The sequence below is a fragment of the Balearica regulorum genome, chromosome 5 (assembly GCF_011004875.1).
Source record: "Balearica regulorum gibbericeps isolate bBalReg1 chromosome 5, bBalReg1.pri, whole genome shotgun sequence".
Lineage (NCBI taxonomy): Eukaryota > Metazoa > Chordata > Aves > Gruiformes > Gruidae > Balearica > Balearica regulorum.
In genome coordinates this window covers 45865170-45885336 of record NC_046188.1, presented here as the reverse complement: position 1 = coordinate 45885336, position 20167 = coordinate 45865170, and the positions used below count along the sequence as shown (strand labels likewise).

Below are 20167 nucleotides of genomic sequence, written 5' to 3'. Positions count from 1 at the left end.
AGCCATCTTCCCCCTGCCCTCACTCCATATCTTTGAAGCTCCCTTTAGCGGTTTTCCTCCTGGCCTCACTCCTTCAGAATAAGTAGTATTGGTATAGTCAGTCTTTCCTTGTAGATCCTGCTTTCAAGGTAAGTAGTCACCCTTTTTTTTTTTTTAACCCCTGGAAATGCATTGCCCAAGACTGAACACACTGCTCTGTCTGAGGTCTTTTATTACTGAGAAGAGTTAGTGATTCCTTCAGGTCTCTTAGATTGTACTTCTTTTTGCATTCTAATAAAACCTGTGGGTGGAGTGGTTTGGTTTTGGGTTTTTTTCAACAGCACAACATTACTGAACATGTGAATACCATTTCTTTTCCTGTCCTTTTGTAGGAAATGTCCTCTTCTGCAAAGTGCAAAACTTAGCCAGTTACCTCATGCTTTATATTTGTGCAGTTGGTTATTTTTATCTAAGTGTTGAACCCTATATGTATCAGTATTTTTCGTAGTCAATTTATCCATATAATGCCAAACTCTAATCCCATTATCCATTATGCTTGCTAATCCTACAAAATCATAGGTATTGTCAGATTGAATAAGTATGCTCTTAATTCTGCTGCTCAGTTAACTAAGGGACACATTGAATACTGTTTCACGTAGGAAAGATTATTTGGTCCATCACTATTTTACCTGTGAGCCACCACTAACTGCTTTATACTTAGAGTTCTGTAACTCTAAGTTATGTAACTATAAAGCTGATGATGGCTTTATCTAGCCCATGATTTCTTAATTTGCCTATGAAAATGCTACCAAAGGTGATGTCAAATGCCTTTTAAAGTTGAGATATGAAATCTGTTACTTCTCTGCTATCTGTAGGGCTGGATTAATGGAATAACATTAGGTTGGCTTCATACAGTTTGTACTCAGTAAGTTCTTGTTGATCGTTGCTCATGTTGTTAGGCCAAACTTTCAAAATGTTTAACTTTGCCCCTTGAATTTTCTCAGAATTCTGAAGTTTGGCCATTAAAATAAAGCATAGAATAGTCCCATTAGCTGATTTCTTATCTCTTCACTCATGATATTTTTGAGCCTCTGGAAGATAAAGTTGTGTAATTATTTTGAATTACCTAGTAATTTAGAATACATTGCTTGCATGGAGCAAGCCTGTTTTCCTTTTGACTTGTTTTTTTACGAGGGGGAGGGCAGGTAAACATAATGCATACAAACATACACATAATACAAATCTAACACACTCTTTTTTTCCCCTCTTCTGTGTGTTGGGTACCATTTGTTGACAGGAGTCTACATTCTGTGTCATTCTACGTGGAGCCCGCCTGGGACAGGCTGTGCTAAGCGATGTTCTTCAAGCTGGCTGTGTCCCAGTCATCATTGCTGACTCCTACATTTTACCTTTCTCTGAGGTTCTGGACTGGAAGAGGTCTGTACCCTCACTATTGTACATCGAACCACTGCATAAGAGACTTCATTGCATTCAGTGATTTGAATAAAATCTGTATGATGAGTTGAGTATGCTGGGGGTTACAGGGAATAGAATACAGAGAAAGATATGTACAGTCTTTGCCCTTAATATATTATGCATCAAAAATAGGAAGGAAAAACAAATGAGGCAGAGATGACAGAGCATTTGGTTATCCTATAGCTGATCATGTATTTTCTAAAATAGACTTGCTTTATTACCTTGTGCTTGAATTCTGTGAGGACTGGTCTGCAGTCAGGCTCTTTTAAGAAAAGTATATGCTAAAAAATTGCATCACATAAATGCTAAAATTCTTTATATCGTATCATGATTCATAAGCTCATCTGAGACTGAAAGGTATAATTATTTTGTAGCTGAGTACACTGTGTTAAGAGCTTAGATTATTTTTCCATGCGTGCACTATGCCCAGTTATGTGAACTTAGGATAATACATACAAAAATTACTAGTTTGTATACATAGCACTGTATATGTCATTACTGTTTGGGCACTCCAAAAATCTCAAAAAGCAAGTCAGTGGCAATCCAGAGATGATAATTCAGGATTTCTGGGTCTCTGTCTCTTCCATATTTATTAGATTGTCTGTGTAGATCAATCCACAGACTTTTGTGGCATTATCTGTGGGCAGACTGGCTGGTGTTGTGAAGGAGCAGCTACAGAATAATTAATTACACTGAGAGAAGGCTGTTTCTTTCTGCTAATATCTTCTGAGTGTGTCTTACTAGAATAGGACAAAGTTCTGGGTTGGAAAAGCTGTTGACATCTATTAATGTAGAACAATTTCTCATAATTTGTTTTCTTTTTTTTTCCTCATAGGGCCTCTGTTGTCATCCCTGAAGAAAAGATGCCTGAAATGTACAGTATTCTGCAAAGTGTTCCCCAGCGACAGATTGAAGAGATGCAAAGACAGGTAAAATAATGTACTGTATTTAAATTATTTTCCTTTATTCATTGTGGAGCGTAGGTTCATACACCTGCCTTACTGTGAAATCTGTTGGAATGCAGAAGCATCCATTGTACTCGTGTTAATATTTTGATGATTCAGCTCTTCTTTATGCTAAACATACTCATTCACCATTACTTTTCAATGTGTGTCTCTACGCATCACTGGTGCAGCTAAATGTGTTGAACAGCAGCTGTTGATCAGTACTACATTACCCATCAGGTGTGGAAGTTAAGAATATTGCATGTGATTGCAATTGCAGAAGAACACTTCGTTAGGCAGACTTCGGGTACTCAGAGGGGGTTTTCTCCAACCTACTATGTTAATGTACATGCTGTTGGGAAATATATGATAGGATCTTTAGTATCCACAATGATCAAAGCCTCCCCATCCTGGATTGCCACAGATCTCCTGAAATGTGAAACTGAGATTTTGACTGTCTGCTTTTTCATGTAAAGATGTGGTATTTGCCATGAGTGGAGACTGCCAGTTTCTACCAATGTAGTCAAACTCCACTTTCATTCATTTCAATTTTTCTTGGGTGCCCTCTGCTTTCTTAATTCACACTAGAGTGGAAGGTCTCCCTGAATGCAGGTGTACTGCCTGCTCTCATATATTAACATGTCTCTGATGAAATCTCAGTGTATATTAGATTCTTTTTTTCTACATGGTATTTAAATTGTATTAAAGAAGTCTTTATCTCATGTGAGCTTTGGTTTGTAGATAAATTTTAATCACTCAAAATGTGAGAGAAGCATTAAGTGCAAAACGCTTTAAATGTTTTAACTAAGTTGACAATTCCTCTGAGAGGGAAATTTTACTTAGCTGGTGACGGGAAGAGCTGAGATAATGAACTGTCCAATTGTGAATGAAGTCTGTGTGGGCTGGGTATATAGTCAAAAGGAAATGTCTTCTAGCTCACTCCAGTTGATGCCAATTCCTGTTCATTAGCTTTGCTGTTACAGACACTGTCATCATCAGTTGCTTTAATTCTAGAGCTCACACATAAAGTGTAAGCGCAACAGATAAGAATTGTTAGCCGTGTGAGGATTTTCACAAAGCGTGAAAAGTTTTGTTGTCAGACGAGGGGGGTAGGATTCAACCACGTTGTTCTTTTGGTAGTTGGAATACATAGATTACATTTTTGGGTGAGCGAAGAAGAAAGAAGTTAACATATATTGTAAGCTTATATCTAGGATCTTTCATCCTTGTCACCTTATTGTACTTGAGCATATATTGTTATAAGGTGGGGAGATGCTGTTGCCATTGCTTTTCCTGATGAGGAACTGAGGCATAGAGAGAGTAAGAGCTAGTTATGGAGGGAAAAGTAAACTATCTGATCTTGGGTGGCTTTTAAAGATGCATGGGATTTCTGTAGTCGAATTTCTGCAGGAATTGTGAAGACATGTTTCTGAAATTTGCTTACACAACCTTAGTGACAAAATCATCTTTTGTGTGGTCCTTGTAAAAAGTTACCCAAGGCACGGTTTTTCAGGGTGTAGCCTACGACACTCTCCTTCTTTCTACCTAGACAGTGCTAAAAGCTGCACAGTGTATATTAATACTGGATATGCGTGGAGAAAATAGACATTCAAATTTAGCGGTAAATCTTTACATGCCTGAATTCTGTTGCCAGCTTCACTTCATTCTCTGTACAGAGAGGCTGCAAATATCACAGCAGCCGTCAGGAGTGTTGTGGTTTAGCCCCGGCTGGCAGCTGAGCACCATGCAGCTGCTCACTTGCTCACTCCTCCCCATCCAGGTAAAACTCGTGAATTGGGATAAGGACATTTTACTAGGACAGCAAAGGAAGAGGAAAACCACAGCAATGGTACTTAGAAAAGAATATACAAAGCAGGTGATACACAATGCAATTTGCTCACCACCCGGAACCTGATGCCCAGTCAGTACTGAGCAGCAACTCAGCCAGCTCCCTCCCTATATACTGAGCATGACATCATGGTATGGAATACCCCTTTGGCTAGTTTGGGTCAGCTGTCCTGGCTGTGTCCCCTTCCAGCTGCTTGTGAAAATTAGCTCTATCCCAGCTGAAAACCAGGACAAGGGGTCTACTTTCTCTTTAGTCCCTTCACACAAATTGCCCACTGGCAGCACCAAGTTGCCACCAGGGATGGCAGGTGAAAAAGTAGCTTTGTTGTTACAGCTTCTAGAAACATGATTTTGTTTTCCTTTTTTTTTCTCTGACATGAACGTAGAAGTGTTAACACTAGGGGGTTTCGCCTAATAAAGCTTTAAAACCGACATTAATCTGTTAGTGTGCACTGATTTTCTTGTCTGTTTTACTAGTATCATAAAATAATCATTTCAGGATAGTGTTCTGCAGAGAATGCACTCAACAAAAAACCAAAACAAACCCAAACAAACCCCCCCCCTCCAAACATTCACAATGAAACAAACCAACAAAAAACCCCTTAATTCAGATGATCTATTAGTTATCTATATTATCTATAACTCCATAAAATTAAGTTAAATTAGAAGATATTTTGATACCCAGAATACAATTCTCGTTTGTGTCTAGAGTGAATTTTGTTGGATTATAGATGGCTTGCAGTAGTCATTGTCATTGGGTCCAAAGCATCACTGAACATATTGACTGAAGGTGGGAAATACGTTTTTTTCTGAAGCTTCCTCTCACATCTTTTTGTTGAGGATATAGTTGTCTGTTTTGGTAGTAGGTGTATCAGGATGAAATTACGAGGTCTGTCTTTCTCTTGTCTTTGTGAATTTATTTCTGTGTACATATTGAGGTTACTTAAACATTTTATCCATACATTTCATGTCCTGTCAGTTGTCTTTAGAAGGTAAAGTCCTAATACAAGCATCTGTGAAATTCACTTGATACATGGTTCTATGTTCTAGCTATCTGATATGGTGATTGAGACTGTGTGGCTCCCAGAAACCTGATTGTTTTTCTTCACTGATAAATATGCAGTAATGTTCCACCTGTGCTACAGACTTTTGTTTCCTTCCTCCTCATCAGCCCCACAGTTGGGAGCAGTTACACACTTCCTGTCTTTTGATTTAAATGGTTTGGAAAGTATCTTAGGACTTTTTGGGTAGCCAAAATGTCTTCCCAGTTTTTTTCAGCATCAATGTACAGGAATTAATGAATAAAGATTCGCAAAGTAAAGCTAAAGTGATGATAGGAGAAGAGAGATTCTGAAGCTGGAACAAACCTTTTGAGGAGGCAGGTGCTAAAGGTAGTTCAGAAAGAAAGTGAATTTGTCATAAGTGCTCGATTTTGTTTCCCAGGCAAGAAACTACTAAAATGAAACTCAACTGATACCCATTTACAGAACGCAAGTGAACTGCAGTGATTTATGCATGTTTTCAGATATGATCTATAAAAGTTGTTTATTCTGCTTAGCCATGTAAGGGCAACAAAAGCTTCAAAATATTCTTGTTTTGCAGGTAACCTATATTTCCCAATAATATTTAATCCACTTTGTTTTACTGCTTCAGTCAACTTCAAGGGCTAATAGCACTTGATATACAGTATTTTTATGCTTGTTTTTGTCAAGTGGAAGAGGACTGACTGAAACTGATCTTGTGGTATGCTTGTTTTTTACCAGTCCATTCTAGTTTTCACTGAGCATTGTTCTTATCTAGATGGAAACAAAGATAGTTAGATCACAATGATCGTGTTCGTTCTTGTTTTTACATTGTGAAACACTTGGAGCTCGATATAGCAGTTACAGAAAGATTGGTCCATAACTGACGTTAAAATGAGGAAAAAGTGATCTTTGCAAAGAGCTTTTATTAAAATTGGTATGAAAATTTTTTACAACATGTCACTTTCCTTTGCAGGTAGGATGTGTTTAGGTTTTATTTCAAAAACTGGTTTTGTGGCACATAAAATTCCACTAGACGTTATGTTTTTGATAAAGATTTGTGAAACACGCTTTGCCAGTACCTGCCAATTAACGTACTTTTTCAGTAAATTAAGAAACCAGTTGATGTGTTCAGATGTGAGTATGGTTGAGATCATCCTCTTTTTAGCCAAACAGAACAAATCCTTGCTCTAAATTTCTCCTGGTTTTTAGTAGGATGAAGCATGCATTCATCATATCTATCAGACTTTGTGGGTCTGATAACCTTTGTGGAATTGAAGCCTTGCTGTCCAACTACTTTGGTTTCAGTAGTTGTCTTGATTATAACATAATTCTTATTTCTAGTTGGAAAACCTCGTAATTAAAACAAATTTTATTGTGTTAGCTTGCCAGTTTTCTTTGTTGATTAGGTGTTCTTTTTGCAGTATTTTATTGCAGTTGATTCTCTGGAGATCATGCATCAAGGTTAATTTATGTACAAATACACATATATGTATATATAATTTTTTTTCAAGTTGAAATAGTTTGCTCTTAGTAAACTTTTCTCTATGCTTAATTTTTGCTTTGTTTCTGGAAGTACTTCTAGCCATACATGTGCTAGAGAAAAGAGGAAGGCTCTTAAAGACAAATTACATTTAAAATATGTAAGAACCTTTATTTGAAAAATATTTTCTTATAGTTTGTACACTGATCATGAGCATCACACAATACTGTCATGAATAGGATAAAATACAGATGCTTTAGCTTTGGAGTTGTCATCTGTTAGGATCTATGGCTGGTATGAGCTGGGCTGTGATATCCTATAATACAGCTTTGTTTTACTCAATTGTTCTGTCAGACAGTACATGGTATAAACCAAGAAAGAGGTTTAGTGGTTTGAGCAGAGCTGGAGTGTGGGAAATAAGAATTAATTTCTACTGTCCTGCATTATACATGATTGTGCTGAGAGCTCTGGAGATTAGCCATATTAATTTACGCTTTTATTGTTCAAACTTGCAGAACATTTTGCCCTCAACAATTCCTGGTTTAGTTTCCTGTCTTTCCTCACAAAAGGGAATACTTTCTGTGCTCATAGCCTAGTCTACACTGCAGTGAAAAATTGTTACGTATTTTCAATACTACATGTATAGCCTATGTCCGTAAGAACAAGACACTAGCATATGATAGCTCTTATAAACTCCAGCATATTGACCATCAAAAAGAGCCTCTGCTAGTTGAGCTGCTAAAATTAATAGCAGTCTGGATGAAACTTATGCATCTCTGGTATTGCTGTCTTGTCTGTTTTCTACAGTAATGTTGTCATTCCCATTTTCTTTGAAGCTTCCTTGAACCATCCCCCTCTCACAAATAGTTCCATATGTAGTCTGAAACACTGGCCGAAATGCCCAGAGGCAAGTCAATAAGCAGCTCAGCTGCACAGCTACTAATCCAGCAGACCTGATGCTGCATTGCTTTCATTTTCTCTGCCCCACAAACCAGCACCCAGGTAATAGCAAACTTGTAGAAGTGGAGCAGCAAGAAATAGAAGTAAATGTAATAGACTCGTAAGATGGAGAATGAAATTTGAAATTTCCTCTTGCTCCTGAAGAAGAGTAAAATAGGTAAAGAAAAAAAGGCAAACCAAAACTTTGCTGGTATCTGCTGATCCCATGCCTTGTATAATTTCCCTCCCAATAGAGGGTTTTTTTTAATGTTTTGTTTGAAAGCCTGTTAATCTCTAGAAATGTATTTCACCACTGTAGTTGATACACAAATATCTTAACTTATATGAAAGTTTTCCACAACTTATATCTGAGCCTCTGGGCCTTTTTTCCCTTCTTGTTCTGAAATGAATCTATCTGAATACACAGACATTCTGTAAATGTTTTTCCTCACTAAATATCAACAACTTGGAAGTCTTTTAGCACAGATAGGATAGGCTTATTAAGGCATAGGATCAGAATATGAAAGTACTCTGCAATGGGAATGGAAGAGCTGTTCTTCTATTTAGGCATTCTTTCTCACTGAACAGATGTAAGGTAAGGAGTTTATTTTCAATAGAAGGCTTTGTGTGCCTGTTCCTTTTTGACTTTATAACACTCCCCACCGCCCAAAAATAAAAATCTTGAATTAATATCTAGTCTGGAAGATGGGATGACTTCGTGAGCTCTATTGGTACAAGAATGGAGAGCTGGTGTTCTTGAGTGCAGGAATTCTTTTCATCCTGGTTTCCTAGGGAAACAAGGGTATGGTAACATACAAAGTGTATGCGAATTTCTCTTCTGATTTCTGTTACTGTCTAGTGTCAACCAGACTTAGAGAGGTGGAGATCTTGGAGGTAAATTCCATAAAACTAGGCAGCTATGTAGAAGATGAGCACCCCAGAAGAGCATGGCCTTTAAGGGAAAATATGCAGCTCGAGCTATCAGTAATAGAAAAACCCTTGCAGCTATGAAGTCTGCTTTGGGAAAGGTTTTATTTGGAACTGGCACATTTTAGGCCAAAGAAATTCAGGTATAACATGATCAAATGATAGTGACAAAATTCACTATAGATTGAAGAAACGGGATATGTGAAAGGAACAACAGCCTTCTCATAATTAGTGATGGCCTGTCAGCTAGCTGCAATCACTTGGAAAAGAGTTCTTAGAGCTGTAATAGTTATGTGAAAATAGAAGTTTCATGGTCAGTTGTGGTCAAAAAAAGTAATATAAAGAATTTTTAGAAAAGAGGTAGAGAACAAAATGGAACTATGCCGCTGCATAGATCTGTTGTATGTCTGCACCCTGAAAACAGTTCATAGTTAGGGTTCTCCCATCTTAAAAAGGTTTCAAGAGAAGCATGGTTAAACATGAACACTCTTCATCTTGAAGATGAATGATTGGGGGTAAGATGAGGAGCAAGAATATAATGTGGAACTATAAAATAAGAAGGTCATGAAGAAAGTGAATGGAAATGACTGTACGTTGTTTGATACAATTTCATTTGATGTTCCCCAGGACTTGTATTATTGGGAATCTGGTCTAAAAAAATAAAAAAGGAGGTAATCTTTTCCCAGAACTAGTGGGTAATCTGTGGGACTCGCTGTTTCAGCATTTTGTGTGGGTGAAGGGTCTTTATTGGCATAAAGGGTGAATGAAGAAATCCAGAGAAGGAAAATCTGTCTGAGATGAATGCAAAGGTATAACCGAACGCTTAGGAAGTTCCTGAATTGCAGACTTCTGGAGCCGGAGACTACTTTGGGGAAGTGGTGCCCTATGCTTGCTGTGTCTGTGTGTGGGAGTTCCTAACGAAACAGCTGTGCACCTTTGTCAGAGACAGAATAGAGGAGCAGAAAGCCATTCAGTCAGACCTGGTGCAGTCACAGTGATACAACTTAAGGACTCAGGTTTGCAGGAGACCTTCGTATTATAATGCCTTGTGGAATATACTTGTGAGATCATCAGTGTTTTTTTAAATGCATCTTAATTTCACTGGCCACCAAACACTTCAGTGAGAAAATATTGACTGTGATGCATGGATAATTCACTTTCCTGAAGTCCCACAAGATACTCTCTCAAATGGTGGCTACACAACATTCTTCATTTTTATTCATTAAAGTTTTAGGTTATCACAACCTCTTATCTTTTCAACCTGTGTAGACAATTAAAAGCTAAAAAGGGATGTAAATTCAGTTTAAAAAATGTGGATAGAAAACATGTAGTTTGCAATGTTTGTTCCCACAGTCGGAATACCTGAACAAGCTATTGTGGTTTTTCTAGTGCACATCCCATGTGCCTCAGCCCTGACCTGAAGAAAAGTTCAGGCTCTGGGTCAAACAGAGCTGAAGACACATGCATAAATCAATGACTTGTTTTAGTGCCATGTTAAAACAACACGAGTGGCTGGCTTTTCTGACCCCTCCTCCCTTTCATTTAATGTGCTTCTTTGGCTCTTCTTTAAAGAGGGCTCTGTAGAGTAATTTCAGCTCTTATCAGCTTGCTGACAGCTATATGAGCCTTTCTGCTGGCTCCAGGCAATCACTGCCAGAGTGTGAAACATCCCATTCTTACAGCGAAAGGGTCCTGGACAGAGTTAAAGCAAATGGGTGGTGGAGTTTTCCTGTGGGTGGTGCAGCTCACATAAAAGAGTTGGGATTTAGTTCTTGTTAGACAAATGAACAAAACTTCATTTTGATATCTGGACGCTGGAAGCTCTTTGACCATAGTTAGATTTTTACAAGTTCTTTTAATGAGAATATTCAACTTCCAGCTGCAGTTCTTTCCCTGACAGGGGACTGCTTCTGTCTCAGGGTTCTTTAGAGTCATCATTATCAAATTTAAATGAACTTTCATCTGCCTGCCATTTGTAGCATTTTAAGGAGTGCAACTGGAGAGGCTAACCCTGCTTTAATCCTCCCAGAGTGCTTCAGTGGAGCTCCGGGTCCCCCATAAATGTCAGGCCTGGACAATTTGCCATCTTATCAGATGCAGTGAAGTTAGTTCCAGCCCTCTCACCCCTCCCCCAGAGGAAAGATTTGTTGCTGCAAACAGCAAAGGGAAGAGAAAACTTTTTCCTGGCTTATTGCCAGGATCACCAGGGGAGTTGTAGAATCCTTGGCATTTATACATGAGACTTTCATTGCTCCCCCCCTCCCCTCTTCACTGGTTGCGGAGAGTATCCTTATCCTAGATATTTTTTTTTTCCTGTTGTCTGTCTTGCCCTGAAAGAAGAAAACTGTTTTTATGCTTGTTGTATTGCAGAGTGGTCTTTGTGGCCTATCTGAGAAAGAGCTCAGAAATTTGAGAGCGATCAGTACCTCAGTTTTTATAGGATGCAGTGCTGCCTTTGCATCTAGGTTTGCAGCCTCTAAACAACAAAAGGTTAAACTTCAACTGTAAGAGGGAAATTATGCTATTTTAAGACAATACTGGTTTTGGGGGGTTTAAGATTACATTCTAAGAGTCTGTATTTTAAGTCTATGTAGTTGCAAAGTGGACTTTTGATACACCCTTTGCACATTGCTATACACAGCTTGGATAGACTATAGATAAACCCAGATGATCCAAAAATTGGAAAGGCATGTACTTCTTTTAGAAAGAATATTTGAAAATATTTTGTCATGCACATGAAGTAGTTAGCTGCAGATAAATGGATGATTAAGCATCTCTCCTGGTGTTCCACTCATTCTTTGTTACTCTGTGCTCTCCCTTTGCTGCTGCTTAGTCTGTACCACATCACATTTATTTATCAATTCACTTGCTCCACCTAGCCCTTCATTATTGATAGTGTTAAAACTTTAGCATTTACCTATATATTATAAATACACTGCATTGCTGTAGTAATTTGCTTGTGAGTATATTAAATACTAGTAGTAAATACACTTTGGTCTTGGATCCATTTTACTAATGAGTGGACAGAGGCATAAATTACACAAGGTCAAGTCATAATATTAGTAATGGAATTTAGAAGCCCTAGGTCCTGTTTTAATGACTAAATCAAGTGTATCTTACAGCATAGTAGGAATGTTTGGCTTTTAAGTCACAAAGGGGTTTTTTACGTATTCTGTAGAAACAAACTGCGGCCAGATAATCTTTAGATGCATTTCCTTTAATATTTGTCTGTAAATTATGCAGATATATCTAACAGTTTCTTAGACGCCTGTTTTGAGGAAAATTCTGTATCTTTGTTTCAAATGGAAAAGTGGGCCGTGCTAGGGATATACTGTAATGCCCTTTGGCTTGCAAGTGGTGTAACTTGTATGTGGGGGTTGGTGCCTACCTTTCCCCTCTGCTCCTCTTTTTTCTTTTTTTCTTTCTTTTTACTTTTTCCATTAGATGACAGTTTTGAATGCACTTTAGAAATGAAAATGGCACCTGGCATTAGTTGTCTTTGAATGCATATTCTATCCTGGTGGCTTAAATCTCTGTAGACCCTCTGGAGACGAGGATTATAGAGAGTGTCCATATTCCAGGATACTAATGTCTACCATAAAATGCTTCCCAACAGTGTAGCACAAAAAAGCAAAAAATATCAATGGTGCCTGTTGAGGCATTGGGGAAAAACTTTCCCGATTTGAATCTGGTGATTAGGTTAAGCCTGAGCATGAATGCAACATGCATTAACCAACTGTCTCAAATGCTTCAGTAAGCTAGCAGCACCAAACCCTGGACTCTTCCCCTCACCACTTGTTTTGTTTCTGATCTGTTGCTACCTGTGTTTAGTAGCCAGTGCTCCAAGAAATCTCCTGAGGCATGAGTTCCATCTATTCCATAGGCTGTGTTATATATGTATCAAGGGGAGGGGGCAAACAGCTCCTTCCTCTGGATTTTTTTTTATTGTTCAGGTGAAGCCAAAGTTTAATAAAGAATAACTGCAAACACTAGTTGGTGTACTTGCCATCTTTTTTGGGGATAGCAAGGACTTCTGTATTTAGCTTTAATGTTTGTCATTGAGATTACTTCTCTTTTTTACAAAATTTGGCTTCATACTGTAAAGAATATTCCTCTTCAGCATGCTATTACAGATGTAATAAGAAATAAATAACTCTCGTTGATGTCTATCAGTTATTTTTTCCATGTAAAATTATTTTCAACCCTGTTCCTTTGCACTGTGACCATCACATAGTATTATTACAACCAGTAATTATTAATCACCTTATCTATTTCATCAGACATCCATACAGCCATGCACAGTTTGAATCATGAAGGATAAAGTATTTTTACATAGTTTGAGCTAACATTGGTTATTTTTAAGGTGCAGAGGAAAAAAGCAGCACCATGTCCTAAACTGATTTTTTCCCATAGATACAGAAAAAAACCCATGACTGCCAGTCCTTCAGCTTTTATCCTTTTAAAATCAGTAAGACATGTCTGTATTTAAGCAATGCTGGCAGTAATGTCTGTGGTGAAAGTTGTCCAAGGTTGAGAACTGTGTGTATGGGAATATGTGTATGTTTATGCTTATATAAAATAGAACTATATAGCTTACAGGAAATTGAGCAAAACATATCTTCATCAAAAGGGCAAGTTCTTCCTGGTATAGAGCTTAAGCTCTGAAATTGAGGTATGTGCTGATTTTTGACTGCTATAATATGGTGGTAACCTTACCTAGATTTTTTTTTTTCTTGCTTGAAAAAGCTGTCCTTTCATGTGTGTGATTGGCACTAGGTTTGCTTTGTGTTTAACTTCTCTAATCAAGGGAATTTAAACTTCTATTCTCCCAGCATTAGTACAGCAGTCATGGGAAATCTCAAACAAGACGGATCTTGTTGCAGCAGTTGACACAACTAAAAGCAGTTGTGCTTTTATTTATTTATTTTTGAAGCTGGATGCTGATTAAAAGTTTCCAAGCATCCTTTAGCCATGTTATAAAGCCAACTAGCAGAGAGCAGGGCAGCTGCTGAGGATGGGAGATGCTAGTGGACATAGGACAAGATCGCAGTGGGAAGCATCAGTGTGTGTAACTCAGAAAGCTGGGAAAGGTGTAAACAGATCCCCAATTTATCTGTAGAGTGGGCTCTCCAAACACTGTTTTATTGGCCAGTGGCTCCTGCTTTACTAACCTCTAACCTCTGCAATACTCGGAGGTGCTGCCCACCAGCCAGCCTTGTCTTTGAACCTCCCTTGGCTCCTGCCACCTCAAAGGCTTGCAGTCAGATTCCTGTGTTTTGCTTGGGACCTCACCTCTCAGCAGGATGCCTGCAGCAGGGAAAACCGATCTACCCTGAGAACATAGACATATTTGAAGGCAATACCCCTGGGACTAGAAACCTATTGCTTTCAGTTTCAGGAGCTGTCCATCATTTGTCAAGAAATGTGGCTAAAATGTCCCCCCCCACCTCCCCAACTTGTGGTCATACACTAGTTGAATGTTCCCTGCAATTACATACACATATTTGTTTTCTATTATTTTCTAGACTGCTGTTGAACTAATGATAGCTTAAGTCTAGCTCACTGTAGGTCTGGTTTATGTTGTTAACAGGGAGCATGCAAAGGACAAACTTATAAAAAGGATGGTACAGGTCCAAGTAATTTTGACTGCTCCTCAGGTTAGGTGTGCCTGCCCCTTCACAGTTACAGCTTGGTGAAACTGGAGTAATTAGGGAGCCCTGGAAACTGGAGGGAAGAGAGTGGGCTATTTTTTGTGTCTTTACATCATTATCAATGATGATTATGGAGATATGACTATCTGGAAGTCAGAGTAGGATCTATATTACTGTCTTACAGCTGTATTGTTTCTGTGGTGTCAACACATGCTGTTTGCCTGTAAATAGGAAGACAGAACTGAAAGCTCTTTGGGAGCAAAGGGAATTCAGTAAATGGTGGCCATTTTTACATTACATGTTTTTAAAGCTCTAAGTGCTTTATGAAACTTTGCTTTTTTTGTCACCCTGCTGCTTTCTTTGCTGGCTCTGTCTCCGGGATGCTTTGCGACAGTATTCCCAGCCACAGCCGAGAATGGAGTGGTTCCTTGCTGCTCGTAGTGCTGATACCTATTTGTTGGCTCCATAACTGAAATGTAGTTTGGCAGTGGATTTGTAGGGTACCAGGGCAGTAATTCAGGTTTCCCAGCTGGTGCAATGTTGCCTTCTGGAGCAGAGTTGTGAAGTTGACGTACTCGTTAATCAAAGAAGCAATTCTGAGGTGCAGAAATATGTGGAGGGAGGGGAGAATGCCAGTGCTAAGTGGTATTTTTGTCTATTCAAGTCTTGTGTTCTTGCTATTTTTAAAACTAAGTTACTATCACTAGGACAAGAAATAGCAGAAATCTCTATTTTAGGAGTCAAGATAATGCAGGATTTCAAAACCATATAAACTGTTACCATTTCATGAGAGAGAATGAGAACTATTTTATTAAAAATAGCTTCTTCTGCATCATATATTTAAGCCAGATTTTAAACAGAACAACGTTCTTGTTCATAACACAAGATGAAAACCTTAAAAAAAACAAACTCAAATGATAACAAAAAGACACCTCAAAACAAACAAACCCCCAAAACCCTCCACAAATCACCTAAAAGTGTGGAAGCAAGACTCAAAATGTTAACTTGAACAGGTATGTTTTAAAGACCCATTCTCCTATGTTATGTATAGATTGCTATAATTAATATAAATTATTCTTTTCAAAACACCAAAGAGGAGAATCTGAGGAAGATTACAGTGCAAGAAGCTTAAGATTAATATCTGAGCTTGCACTAACATTTTCCTTTACCCTTAGCTCTTATGAGTCAGCATTTGTCAAGTAGTTTACAGCAATAAAACTGAGAGCCAGGAGAAGTGAGTTACTCCCAAGTGGCTGGTATCTGAAGGGTAAGACTAGCATTTTGAACTCTGACCTCTGTCCTCATACGAATCGGCAGCTTGAAAAAGGGAAAAAAAAAAAAAAAAGAAATTTGGGTTGTGGAAAGATTTAGTTTTCACTCTCTGTTGTATCTGAAGTGGGCAAATGTGCTTGTTTCATGGCTGAAATTACTACAGTGGAGAATATTGAGCCAGGTGATTAAATCTACCTACTGCTTTACTTTTGAAGAGGTATTTTTTGAAGCTGATTTACAATAAAAACCAGCACCATAAAATGTCTGTCTAGAATCTCTTTCTTAAAATGTAGGACTGTAATGATAAAAATTATTGTTTTGCTTGCTCATCCTTCAGAAGTGCCTTGTAGTTAGGGAATATTCCTCTATAGGCTACTCATATAATTTGTATAAGTTAAATAGATGAATAGTTACTTGGGAATCATGCATGGCTCAGAAACAAGAGTTGAAAGATGGAATGAAAATTCACAAACAATATTAAAAGAATGTTGTCCTGTTCCATTAGAAGCAAACCTTAGCTAAACTGGAAAAAACTGTATGGGCCCTGCACTGTTCTACTGCTCATTCTTCTTTTTCTCTTCTGGAGAAAGTTTTGGGTTGAGCTTTGGGAAAACTCAATGTTGAATTATGGGTTTGGTGGTGGTTGTTGTTTTTATTATGAATTATTAAGTCTTTATCTGAAGTGATCAGATACCCCCAAAAGTGCAACGCCTTGCTACCCCCATTTTTTAGCCTTACAAGTGGCACGCTGATGTTATGAGTAGTCTTTAGACAACGCCTATACTACCTTTCTTGGATAGGTCCTTGTTGACAAATAGACACAACACAACCAGCTTTGGTCAAATTTGAAAGATGCTTTTAAGCAGATCTTCTATAAAATGTGAAAATAATTCAGAAAGCTTTTCAGTTTTAGGCAAGTTAGCATGTTTTTACCAGTATTGCGTTGATTGAATGGATTAACTCTTAAAATTTCTACGTAGTAGTCTGTATATGGGGACAAGAATCTTAATTTTTACTTTCAGGTTGCGATTTCTAAAGAGGTTACGTCCTGTTTTGGGTAATTGTACTGGCACCCCAAAAGTGAGCCAGCTTTTCAGAGCATGGCTCTTATATTCTTCCGTAGTCTGAAACACATGAATTATTTTTCAAAAATGTACCCTACATTCTTGGTTTTTCTCATTTCAAATCTTTGTACCTCTCTGGGAAAATGAGAGGGCCCTGAGATCATTTTTGAAGATGGGGCTTTAAGATGAAGAAGGATTGTGACCCATAGCTGGTCACTTACTCTATCCTCTCATGCTTCCTTAATGAGAGGAGAATGGATTGTTCAGGAGGTATTTTAAGGTACCAGAGCTCTAAATTTCTCTCTGAATGACTCTTCCCCCCCCCCCCCCCCCCCCCCCCCCCCCCCCGCACTAATTACAGAGAAAAGATCAAGCCAGCCAGCTTTAGATGTGAATTTGGTTGTGTGATAATGCTAAGGGTCCTAAACCAAATAAGTGCTTTTTTTTTTTAACCCAAATTCTTACCACTTTTCTGAAACAACAAATTACTGTCTAATTCTTCCTAGTATAAAATCTTCTGAGAGTTTCTCGTAGCCTGTGTAAAGAAACATAGATGGCACTGGTTTTGGCTGATCCAGCTGGTATCATCTTTGCTGAAGAACTGCATACTGAAAGTGGTACGTGTGATCAACAAGGAAGTTGTTGAACAGGGAACCAGCTGTAGACTGTCCAGAAGGAGGGGGCAGATTACAATTCATAGGCAGAAAAAAGTGGGAATTTGGGGTTATAGGGTCTTCAGTCTGAACCCAAAACTTGTCTTGGGAAACTTCTCATAAAATGCTTGTTCCTCTCTCTTCAGTCCCTTTGTACATTGCTGGGGGGGTTGGAGGAGTGAAGAAGGGGGCTTGAGAGCTCAAGCTTGCTACCTGATTATTATATATCATCAGCTATCCTCATATGCATCTTTAGGATGGGGCACATATATAATAATTCAGTTTATCTTGAACCTCAGTAGCCTATCTAATCCTACTGCACCATGGAAAGAGGTTATGGAGGGGTAGTTACTTGTGACCAAGTACAGTAGCTTACTTGATGAGCAATAACTTGTTAGATTTAACATTTGATTATATTACAGTATCACGTGTAACTTAAGAGCCTGAGGTCTTAGTGGACAAACTTCCATGCCCAGAGCTGTAGACACACAGCAGAGCTGTAGGTATTTCTTGTAATATCTTTTCTATTTCTGCTAAAGGTACGCATTTTAGCAAAGAGTTGCCACAGTCAGTTACTTTGGTAGCATTGGTTAGCTAAATATGTTTTATTAGTTTAAGGTTTCTTATTACAAATAATGAGAGGATAAAGTGGTGGGGTTTTTTCTGTTCTTCTATCCACCCCAAAATTAGAAAGGTCTAGAATGCTTAAGTCTCACAATATCTCTGTGAGGTGAATATTACACATATTGCCAAGAGGCTGAAGTAGAAGCAAGAACTCAAATGAATATCAAGCATTTATCTGTACATAAGTAACAGAACCAGAATTAAAAGTAAGATAACTAAGCTTCCAGGCCAGTGCTTGGTGCAGCAACTAGGCCATGCTCTTTGCTTTGGCCAGACTTCCCTAACTCAGCTGGTCAGGGAATAAAAACCAGGAACACCAAGTGCTGTTGAGAAGGGGAAAGCATTTGAGTCACCCCAGCCAGTGTGAAAATAGTTGTATTTCAAAGCCTTGTAAACCTTTTCAAGGCATTTTGGAAACACTGAACTCCTGCAGTGGGGCAAAATCTTATAGCATCATGGCGCCTGACCTAAAAGCTGAGAGAAGTGGTGGTTTATGGGCAGTTAACTTTTACTGCTCTTTTGAGAATCTTGTTTTTTCCCCTTTTGCTAACTTTACCAACTCCACCAAATCATGGGCTGTGAAAAGACAGAAGGCTAGAAAGTTCCTTTCATGGACTGTGTTTCCCCTTGATCTAAATGTTACAGAAGTATTCCTTTCCTTCCCTCATGCCCAGTGTTTTTCTTTTCACAAACTAATCAAAAGATTTACATTGATCTGTCTTGCACTCTACACTGGAGCACCATTAGTGGCATTAACACTAGAACTTATAAACACTATATGAATGGACTTTGTAACCTGATGCTATGCTGGCTTGTAAAGAGCTTATAAAGAGATGCGAGGCCCCCAAGTGTGTTTATTTCTAAGGAAAATAACACCTTACCTAAATAAATGTTACTTTCTGTGAGTAGGCTACCCTATTGCTGTGGGCCACCGCATGTTGTCTCCTATGAAAATAACTGCAAATGCTTCCGTCCCAAGCTCTTGCCTGTACTGGTATGTGTTAAATATTGTCAGTTTAGTTTCTTCATAGACCCTCTGAACAAAATCCTGGAACGGACAAGTGAAATTGAACTTTTGGTTTGAATGCTTGCTTACTTGGTTGAAGGAACACAAAATTTCCTGTACCATCTACAGTTTCAAGGAAGAAAACTAAACAAAGTTTCTAACCTTTTTCTTCTGTCTTACAGATATTGCTAGAGTTCCTCTAAGTGGACGTATGTATTTGTAGAGATAAATTAATACCTCTGCATTATATTAAGCAATTTTAGTCTTCACAGAAAGTGGTGGGTTTTCATGGCCAATCTAGTGAGGATGCAGCAGTTGGAAGTGGGGAGGAAGGAAGGGAAACCATTTAGAACTACTTACTGGCATGCTCATGTTTGTGGCCTTGGTCTGCGGAGCTCACCACTTGGAGAGAGGGGAGAGTTTGGCTTCCATGGTGAAGCTGTCTTAGGCTTTATAAAGTTTTCTGCAGAAATTGAATTTAAGTGAATTAATTTTGTGGGAAATCTATTGTATTATAAGAGATTCTAGTCACTTCCAACCCATTGGACAACGAATAATATCATGTACTTCTCATTCTCAGTCAAGTCATTCAGTACTCTACGTTTGACTTTTCCACACATTGGTAAAACCATTATAAAGTCTAATGATGTTCTGTCTTTCATCTTGTAGCTGTTCTAGATTTTCTATTTATCTAGCAATTTAGAAGGGGAAAAGAAGCTGTGTTTCTTAAATACCTGTTTGCAATTCCTGGTAAGCTATACACCCAGAACAAGATCCCATAGGTTAACATATGTTCATCTGTGTCGTCCTGGCAGTTGTACAAAGTACGTTTGATCTCTATTTACGATTTAGATTGCCTGTGACCTAAGCAGTATTTAGGTGTATACAAAGTTAGCATTCTCTACAAGTCTGTGGTCCACATAGTGTGTTTCCTTAGAAGATTCTGAAACCTCATCAAGCAGACTACTACAGTACCACAAGTTAATTTCAGTTCAAGTCAAAAGGAATGGTAGCCTGATGATATGATAGTTGTAGACTGTGTATAATCAATGCTATGTGGAAGACAAGAGCTATAATTATGGATCATTTATTTCAAGATACTGAAAGGCTTTCAGATAGCTCTAATTAGTATGTTACAATTGCAATACCTTACAAACATTACCCAGTGTATTAAAGCTACTCTTGAGTATATAGCCATTAGTCTTCTGAATTCATAGATATGGAAAAGAGAAATGGACAGCTTGGAAAAGCTATGTAAGAACACTGAGAAAGTTGGCAT

The 20167-nt window shown here is 38.3% G+C and overlaps 1 protein-coding gene across 2 annotated transcripts in view; it reads left to right on the top strand.

Annotated features, from left to right (window-relative positions):
- Nucleotides 1-20167, top strand: part of EXT2 (exostosin glycosyltransferase 2) — a 176710-nt gene that overhangs the window by 105897 nt on the left and 50646 nt on the right. For both annotated transcript variants that reach the window (XM_075754705.1, XM_075754704.1), the window contains 2 exons: nucleotides 1277-1416; nucleotides 2291-2384. In XM_075754705.1, coding sequence (XP_075610820.1) covers nucleotides 1277-1416; nucleotides 2291-2384 — 234 coding nt within the window. The remainder of the gene's footprint in view (nucleotides 1-1276; nucleotides 1417-2290; nucleotides 2385-20167) is intronic.